We start from the raw sequence: 9,948 nt of genomic DNA, 5'->3' as shown, positions 1-9,948 counted from the left end.
ACATGTGGTTTGGATGTGTGTCAATATCTAATCAGAAAAATGGTAGAATTATGAGATCAAATTTGTGGTTTGATTAAATTAATAAACAATAAAATTAAGATTGTTGATTGTTTGATAAATAGTCTAAAAATTGTACAAATTCATGCACACTACTGCTAACCCTAAGATTAAGGAAATCACTTTGTTCTCAAAATATACACAATTAAATGACATAAAATTTTAAGCAGAGCTTCATTTCATGAAGATAAGTTGTGGGAATTTGTTCATTTTTTGTAAAAATCACTTTATAGAAAGTTATTTTTAACCAATATTATAAAGCAAGGTTTAAGGTTTTACCTTGATCCAACTGATGGATTTAGGTTATCTTGGGTTTATTGAGCTTGTGGAGTGTTCTTGTACAAATCTCTAGAAGGAAACCTTGGCTAAAAATTTCTGGATTGGAAGCAATGAACCTTGGAAAGACTAAGGCTTTTCTCACTAGAATCTCACCACTGTCACCTATTGACCAATCTTTTTGGACTTGGGAAGTGGAGAGGAGTCTTTGGAAAGTTGAAATGAAATGAGGAAGAGCTCTGGGGAGGCTTGGAGGCTGGGTCTTGAGTGAATGAGTGATATGAGGTGTTTTTCTTTGTTTAATCACTAGGGTTTAAGATCAATGGCCCTGATGCATCAGAGCTTTTCATTAAGTGCCCTACACCTATCCCAAGACATTGGGATGACTAGGGGAAGGATAGAATAATCTCATTTCTATTGGGTGCTTGGGTAGGTAGGGGTGTAAAACCTACATCTTAAGGCTAAACCAAAAATTTAGCTTAGTTAATGAGTCTTTAGAAGAGCTTTGGTGTTTAAATTGGGTCTTAGGACCAGCTAATTTGAAGGAGGGAGAGAGCATGAGGGAGTTTGAACATTTGAATAGGTTTTATTCTTAAGTTGACTAGTTTGACCAGTTAAAAGGATAAAGGATGGTGAGTTTGTGATGGGAGGATAATTATTTACTCGCCAAGTGTATTCCAAAATCTTGAAACAATACACTTGAATCTTAGATGAAAGATTGACCATGAAAAGCTTTTCTTAAGCTTAAATTTACTAGTTGACAAGTCAAATTAATGAGGTTCACTAAGATGAAGTATGAGGAGGTGTATGCAACCTGTTTGAGTGAGTTGGAAGGAATGTGAGGCCATATGTAGGGAGTTTAAATGAATAGCCAAGTGCATGGAGAGGTTTGACCAAGTTTTAGGTTTTCTTTGGTCAAACCTAAGGATGTATTACTTGCATTAAAGTTGGGAAATATTCAAACCATAAAATAGAATTGAATTAAGGGTTTGGTATGGCTTAATTAGATTCTTGAAGAAGTTTGATCAATGGCATAAGAATTTTACCTATTCTAAATAGTTGACTTGGTCATACTTACCAAGGTCTGCCTCAAGGTGAGATGGCTGGGCTCATACTTCATATTTAAATGCACTTTAGGGTTTGATATTATTTTATTCAATGTAAAAAGGACTTCACTCAAATATGAGGAATTTGACCAAACTAAAAAAGGTTAACTTTGTCAAACTCTCAAGATTTGAGTTATGATGGATTTGAATGCACTTAAACTAAGACTTGGAGTAGGATTGATGGTTTGAGAAGGTTGATTTGATCAAATGAGAAGATTTTACCCAAATAAGACAAGTTTGACCCAACATGGGTTCAATTGACCATGCTAAATACTACCGGGGTCCATGTGGCTATTTAGGTCAAAGTCACTAGGATAGGTGGTCAGAAAGTTTGAAGAGATTGAGTCATAATTTGAAGTAGGAATGAGTGCAAAATAGGGTTTATGGTTGATTTGGAAACCATTATTGACTTGGTCAACCAGGTAAAACCAAAGCCTGGATTTGGGTCCAATGAACTCCTAATAATGTTTAGAATGTATTGGAGTATGTTTCAAGGTATGATGTGGTTGAGCCATGTTGAGTTTTAGGGAAAAGTCAAAAAAAAATCTCATTAAAGGGTATTTTATTTTTTGTCATTTTGACCCCTGTTCAAGGATGGATTAAAATAAATCCAACATATGTGAATTACTGGACAAAATGTCCTTGAAAGAGTCATTGATAAGGTGAGGGGTTTTGAAAAAGCCCCAAGGTCAAATTCCACAAGGTGGGAGGGCCTAGTGTCATAGGCTATAACTATTTGAAGGTACTGTAGCATATGGAAATAAATTTAGTTTTTAGGATTAAAGTTGTAAGATTGAGCTAAAATTTGGATGGTTTACCCTCAAAACAAGAATGATCAATATGCAACTGATAGATCATAAATTAGAAGTAATTTTATTTGTTTTCAAGGGGACTAAAAAATCACCTAGAAATGGTTTCAGGACTTGGGTCCTTAACCTTGGGATTTTGTCAAAGGACTCTTGATTTAGATTTGATTTTTGGTTTGAATGATTTAATTTGAATTATCCATCTTAATCCCAATCAAATAAATAACTAAAATTGATTGTATGGGATTTAATGTTTGACTAAAAGTTGGTTTGAAGTCTATAACAAAAGACTGGGATTTGAGTTTAGATTAAAGGATGGATTAAAATATAATAGCGATATATATGATTGGCAAGTGGACACTCTTCTATCATTAGATAACTAAAAAGGAGTGTAGGTAGGTTCTAATGGCCTCATATAAAAATGAGGAGAATAAATAGACCTGCAATATGGTAGTATAATAAGTAGTCCATATTAAAAGAAATCTAATTTGGAGTTTTAATTCTAAAGGATAGCATCACCCTTTAAAGGAAATTGATAGAGAACTTATTCCTAATAGACAGGTTTGAATTGAAGTTTAGGGAAAGGCATCACCTGTCCTTAGGTTTAAAGGATGCCGAGAGTGGACGTATTCCTAATATTTAGATTTAAGTTGAATTCAACTTAAGGCATCACCTAACCTCGAGTCTAGAGGATGTTGATAATGGGCATACACCTAATAGTTAGATTAAAGTTGAATTCTAATGAAGTCATCACGTAAACTTAGGCCTATAGGATTCCAATAAAGGACTTATACCAAATAGACAGATTAAAGTTAAATTCTAAGAAAAGCACCATGTAACCTCAGGTATATAGGATCCTGAGAGAGGACTTAAATTGAATAAATAGATTAAATTTATATTCTCATGAAGGAATTACCTAACCTTGGGTCTGCAAGATGCTGATATAGGGCTTACATCTAATAGACATATTAAAGTTGATACTAGGATGGTGTCTAAAATGGCTTATTCAATCACTAATAGATTCTAACCCCAGGGAAAGGGAAAATCTATTACTAAGGAAAAGAAAATTGAATTTAAGATTTAAGGATTAAATGAGAACAATTTTAATTGATTCAAAACATGTAAATATTTTTATTAATTTATAAGTCAAGCTACATCAAGCATAGTATTTCTTAAGGAATCGCTCATTGCCAGGTAACATTAGGTGATTTTCTTTACAATCAACTAACTGATATGAGCCCCCTTTGTAAACTATAACATGATGAAGTGTCCCTCCCAAATTGGTTAAACTTCCCATCAATCTTTTTATGAGCTAAGGTTGTCCTCAAAAGAACCAAGGCCAAATATCCTACTTAGAAGGTTTTAGGTCACACTAACTTATCATAAGATTGAACCGTTCAGGTCTTATACAATTCTAGACTTTACTGAGCTTGGAGATGATGCTCTTTGAGGACGTCAAGCTCTTCTAATCAAAGATGTGTATTATTTTTAATTATGATTTGATTTTGGATCGAAACTTTCAGCTAGGGAATATGTACTTCATGGTGGTGTACATCCTCATACCTATACACTAATGTGGATGGAGTGGATTTGGCCAAGGTCCTATAAGTGATCTGATAAACCGACAAGGCTTCCACGAACCTCTCATCCTATTAACATTTAATTTCATAGAGGGTATTTTTTATTATCTGCACTAGAGATTTCTTGAAGGCCTCAGCCAACCCATTAACTCAATGGGTAATATATTATTAAGTATCTCCAATCAATATTATGGTGCTTTGCAAAATTATGGATTTTTGTGCAGTTGAATGTAGACCAAATAGCTTCATAAAAAGTGATTGAAGGAATGCTAAACACTAGAAACTATGAGGTGGTGACTAAGTTTACTTTGTAATAATATAAACCAAAATCACTTTTTTAGAGAGAGAATTTCTTCCTCGGGTTCGAATTGAATTTTTCCCGCATTTCTCCACAGCAGTTGGCGCGGCCATTGAAGGATGATCGGAGATCTTTGCAGTTGATATGGCTGCTCTACGACCTCTAGTGTCGCTACGCACTGGTGGTAGAGGCGGTAAAGGGGTGGTGATCAGAGAAGGGATGAGACCTCCGTCTCGTCTATCGGTGGTTGAAGAAAAAGGCAAGAAGGTGATAGTGGAAGATGAAGCTATTACGAGGAATGAGGCACCGGTGATGCCAGGTACACTGAATCTTGATTTTTCGAAATCTGGATATGATTCTTGTTTGAACGGTCAAGAACGGGATGCGGTTCTTGATTATGTTAAAGATTCTGGAAGGGATTCAAAGATAGAAGGTATGGTGACGGAGGTTACAAATAAACAAGAAAGCTTGAATGAGATTGGTAATGCATGGACTAAGCCGAAGCACATCAAAATCGATTGGAATAGTGAGAAAATTGAATTATCAGAGGATGGGGTCGCTGTTATGCTAAATTCAGAGATGGAGGAGAAAAATAAGAATGTCTTAAGGCATTCTGTGGTGATCAAAGTTTTGGGTAGCGATGTGTCATTCCCTATGTGCAGCTTGGAGTTGAGAAAATAGTGGAGCAAGTATGGCAGATTTCATTTAACCTCAATTGGTATGGATTGGATCCTCTGTTCATTTAGAACGGAGGAGGCCGTAGAGGAAATACTCAATGGTGGACCGTGGTTTATCGGTGGACACATTGTTGGAATGGATCGGTGGACTCCTACTTTTGATCCTTACTCCTTCAAGGGGGTCACGACTCCCATTTGGATTCGATTCCCCTGTTTTCCGCTTTACTGTTGGGATGAAGACAACATAGCGAGAATTGCATCTCGATTTGGGACGCCGATGTACATTGATGGGAATACCTTTCGGTGCGGGAAGAGGGCGTTCGCCCGAGTATGTGTCAAAATTGACCTGGAGAAGAAGTTACCAAACGGAGTCTGGGTGGAAGGATCAGCAGGCAGGTTCTTTCAGCGGGTGGAATATGAGAAGGTGGATTTGTTGTGTTGTCATTGTGGTCGTGTGGGTCACAACAAGATGGAATGCCCTGAGAAGGTTGTTCATGGGATTACTGATCAGGCCATTTCCAAATCGGATGCAGATGAGTCCAGCAAGACTTTTCCTGAAGCCAATTCCGGGATGATCAAGTCAGAATACGGACTGTGGATACATGTACATTTCAAAAATAAATGCTTTGGTAATGCGTTTGGTGCTGGAAGAAAAATGACTGAATGACAGATTAATAAGATGGATAATATGGGGTTCAAACCTGTGCAGAAAGCTAATGCTACTGAGATAAAGAAGGTGGATAATGTAAGTAATCCGAACTTACTGTCTGATAAAATGCTAGATCAGAAGAAGGATGTTATGGGGCAGTAGAATATTGTAAGAGATACTCAGCCAATTGCGGTCAGTAACAGATTTTATGCTCTGTTGGATGAGTCTGGAGATGAACCCGTGAAGCACAGTGTGGATGTGGATAAGTTTGAGGCCTTGGTTATTCAAGGCACTGAGGAAATTAATGGGGTTGGAAATAATGTTGTGAAATTGAATGATGTAGATTTAATGCAGGCTGGTTTGGGATCTCAAAGTGGGAGCACCAAGGTTAAACTTGCCAAAGATCTAAGATCTTTGGGTCCTCTTGAAACAGGTTATAAAAAGAAGAGAAGGGATGGGAGGGTGAACTCCATGTGTGGGGAGGATTCCCCAAACAAATATTAAATGTCTACACTTCTTTTCTGGAATTGCAAGGGGGTTAGGAAGAGGGAGGCCGCCTTGTATCTAAAGGAGATGGTTAGAGAGCAGGATGTATTTTTTGTTGGTCTTCTGGAAACTAAGATGACTTGTATTGGTAGGAGGGAGGTTGATTATCTCATTGGGAATGATTGGGACTTTTATCATATTCCAGCCGTTGGCTTGTCAAGGGGAATGCTGGTGATATGGAACATAAAGTTTGTGTCATTTCTGGTCAAGGTTACTTCTTCACAAGTGATCTTGGGGGATCTTCTGATCCCAAGTATGGGCTTATGGAAGATTGCCACGGTTTATGGAAGTCGTTGTTGCAAAGAAAGGGAGGATCTTTGGAGGCAGCTTGAAGAGGGATTGAAAGAGCATTATCCCTTTATCATTGGTGGGGATTTTAACTGTATTTTGATCAAGGAGGAGAAGAGAGGAGGTAAGAAATTTGTATTTTCTAAAGGGCCGAGGGAGATGAAACAATTTATGACAAATTCAAATTTTCATGATGTAAGGAGTATTGGACCAAGGTACACTTGGTGCAACAACAAAGAAGGAGCATCTCAAATTTGGGAAAGATTGGATAGGTGTTTGGTGAACTCGATTGTTCTTCAGTGAGTTCCATCGGCTATGACTAGACACTTAGTAAGAGTGGCTACGGATCATAGTCCAATTGCCTTCAAATTGGATGAGAAGATCCAGGTCAAGAGGAAGAATATCAAATTTGAGGATACATGGAGGTCATATCCAGCGGCTAGAAGCATTGTGTATCATTCTTGGAAGAAGAATGATTTCGGTGATCCTAGTGAATTCCTTCAAAGGAAGACTTGTAGAACAATGAAGGCATTATTTTTTTGGAGCAAAAGAAAGTGTAAAAATCTGAATACTCTCAAAGAAGAGCTGAAAAAGGATATTATTGAACTCCAAAACATAGAGGCTGTTGGAATAGATTGGACTAATGAGGATCTCCTTTTTCTTAGAAGTAAAGTACACGAGCTTAATATAACTTTGAACCGGCTAGCTACATGGTGGAATCAAAGGTCAAAGGCTAGATGGCATGAAGAAGGTGACAGCAATTCAAAGATGTTCCATAACATTGCCTCGGCTAGAAGGAATGGGAATAGGGTGGTTCAAATTAGAGATGTGAATAACATATCTCAGGTTGATGATGATGAAATCGAGAAGGTGTTCACTCATTTCTTTGAAGCTAAATGGAAGAACATAACTTGTGAATTAACAGGATGGCCTGTTGTTTTGGAAAAATAGAAGTTGAGCCAGGGAGCTGTTGATGAATTATGTTTCGAATTTACTTTGGCTGAATTTCAGGCTTTAGTTTTTCAACAGGGTAACAATAGAGCTCCAGGTATGGATGGAGTTACCTCATCTTTTTAAAAATGCTATTGGGATATTGTGTGGAAATCCTTATGGGAAGCTATTAAGAGCTTCCTTAATTCCGGTCAAATGAATAGGACTTGGAAGGATACTCTAATTGTCTTGATTGCTAAAATCAAATGCCCTTTAACTCCCTATGACTACAAGCCGATCAGTTTATGTCAGACTAACTATAAAATTGCAGCCACTATTCTAGTTAACAGATTGAAGAAATGCATTTCCAATTTGATCACTGAAGAGCAAATGGCCTTTATGCCGGGAGGGAAGGTCTATTTCTGAACATTGCTTGTTGGCCCAAGAGGTATTTCACAAATTTAAATTCTCCAAGAACAAGAAGGGATTGATGGCTTTGAAGTTACATATGGAACAAGCGTATGATAGCATGGGATGGCCTGCAGTTGATCAAATCCTTAAAGGGTATGGATTCCCTTGTATGTTTTCTAAACTTCTCATGGATTGTGTTGTAGGTGTAAGATTCTCAATCATTATTAATGGAAGGAATTCTGAGTGGATTGATGCTCATAGTGGCTTCCGTCAAGGATGCCCACTATCTCCTTATCTCTTCATTATGTGCTTCCAGTTGTTTTCTAACTCTATTGAGTAGAAGGGTCAGGACCTTGGCATTGGAGTCTCTCCTAGAGGCCCTAGGATTACTCATCTTTTGTATGCAGATGATGTGCTACTCTTCTCCCATGTATCCATCTTTTTAGCCAAATCATTAAAGAAGATTGTTCAAGATTTTTGCAATTGGACGGGCCAAAGGATAAATGTTAATAAATCTCATATTCTATTTGGAAAGGCAGTTGGGTACCCAATTAAGAAGAAGGTTATCAGGTTGTTTGGCAACAAAAATATGAAGGAGATGAACTACCTTGGGATCAAGTTGTCCTTAAATAGATTGAAGTTGGCTGATTTTCAAGATATGTTAAGCAAAGTTATGGATAAGCTTAATACATGGGGCAAGAAGATATTATCATTGGGAGGTAAGATTACTCTTATCTCTAGTTCTTTGTTATCTATGCCAAACTTTTTAGTAACTCACTCCTTAGTTCCTAAGAAGTTGTTATATGAGATGGAGAAACTCTGTAGAAAATTTCTATGGCATAAATCGGGCAGAGAGCATAGTATGCACTATGTGGCTTGGGAAGAATTGTGCAAACCGAGAAGTTTGGGAGGAATGGGACTTCATTCTCCTTTGTTGAGGGTGAGCTCTTTGAGATCCAAACTAGCTTGGGACTTTTATCAGAAAACTGAATCTGTTTGTTTTAAAACCATCATGCACAAGTATGGAGAGGACTTGATGAATGGAACACAGAAGAAGATAACTTCAAATGCATGGAAAATTTTAATTGATGGGGGAAGATAGCTGCAGAACATTACCAAATGGGTTGTGGGAAGTGGCAATAATATAAACGTTTTAGATGATATCTGGGTGCTGGACAAGAGCATTAACAGATGGCCTACTCTAGTGGATTGTGTAGCTTTGGAAGGGATGAATGTCAGCCAACTGTTATCTAGTGAAGGTCATTGGAATTATGCACTGCTTGAGGAAGTTTTTCATCCTGATTTTATCATGTTGATCAACAATATTCAGATCTTTTCTTGGATGGAGGATCGGAGAGAGCTGCTGAGGATGTTTTCGGGTAAGTCTAACTCGGCAATGTCCTATGAATTTATGATGAACTGCACTTACAATTTGGATTGTGAGGATTACTACTCATGGCTGTTTAAGCTCAAGCTCAACAAGAAAGTCAAAATTTTCTGGTGAAGGCTCGAAATATCTGCTGTTCCCACAAATGTTTTTCTGCACTACCATAGGCTTGTTATGGATAAAGCTTGTGTTAGAGGATGTAATAATAATGAAAGTTATGAGCACATTATGGTACATTGCAAATATTTGATTGAAGTCATGAAACAGATGCAAGATTGGGGCATCTATACTCCAATTTTTCAGTCTCTTAACTGCTGTCTGCAGGAATTGAGGAGAATGACCACCCGTAATCTCGATACTGTGAGGATTTACTGCACTATTGTTTATTTGTCTTGGAGGAATAGAAACTGTGTGAAGCATGGGAAACCTGCATTGTCTTCTTCTGTGATTGCTTCTAATGCTTTGGCATTGGCTAGTAATAAAGATAGTCCTTATCTTTCAAACTGGGGAACCAATCTCCTTAGGGAGTCTTGTGAGTCTTGGTGCCCTCCTCCGAAAGACTGGATGAAGATAAATGTTGATGCTTCATTGCTTAGATCCAACTGAGCTGGAGTTGGGGGAATCTTTAGAGACCATAAGGGGAGGTTTATCCTTGCTTTTGGGGAGAAGAAGATTCATTGGGACATTACTAAACTTGAAATGGAGGTTGTTTACTCGGTTAGAGAGTATATTAGGAGTTGGATGCTTGAGTACAAAGGGGTGATTATTGAGAGTGACAACATTAATGTCATAAGATTCATTCAGGACTCTTCCAAGAAGAATAAAAAGATCGCTGACAGGTGGCCTTTGGAGGATATGCTCTTTGTCAATGATTTTCATAAAGTGGTCTTTAATCATGTTCATAGGAATTGTAATAAGGTGGCCAACTTATGTGCTA

General features: G+C 37.6%; 1 protein-coding gene across 1 annotated transcript; it reads left to right on the top strand.

Moving 5' to 3' along the window:
• Positions 1–4,843: 4,843 nt before the first annotated feature.
• Positions 4,844–9,617, top strand: LOC114580578. The gene is made up of 10 exons (XM_028698539.1): positions 4,844–5,404; positions 5,471–5,545; positions 5,633–5,911; positions 5,984–6,498; positions 6,607–7,153; positions 7,235–7,331; positions 8,164–8,343; positions 8,955–9,003; positions 9,179–9,242; positions 9,336–9,617. Exons 1-10 carry the CDS (start codon positions 4,844–4,846, stop codon positions 9,615–9,617), a joined length of 2,649 nt encoding a protein of 882 aa, XP_028554372.1.
• Positions 9,618–9,948: the final 331 nt, after the last annotated feature.

Source organism: Dendrobium catenatum, unplaced genomic scaffold, assembly GCF_001605985.2.
Source record: "Dendrobium catenatum unplaced genomic scaffold, ASM160598v2 fragScaff_scaffold_128, whole genome shotgun sequence".
NCBI lineage: Eukaryota > Viridiplantae > Streptophyta > Magnoliopsida > Asparagales > Orchidaceae > Dendrobium > Dendrobium catenatum.
The sequence above is the reverse complement of the archived record's forward strand: the minus strand, read 5'-3'. Positions and strand labels throughout refer to the sequence as shown.

Coding starts and splice junctions, on each gene's coding strand:
- LOC114580578 (XM_028698539.1), top strand. CDS start 4,844: ATGGATTGGATCCTCTGTTCATTTAGAACGGAGGAGGCCGTAGAGGAA. Junction 7,332..8,163: donor GGGTAACAATAGAGCTCCAG/GTATGGATGGAG, acceptor TTGGAAAGGCAG/TTGGGTACCCAATTAAGAAG. Junction 9,004..9,178: donor GCTGCTGAGGATGTTTTCGG/GTAAGTCTAACT, acceptor GCACTACCATAG/GCTTGTTATGGATAAAGCTT.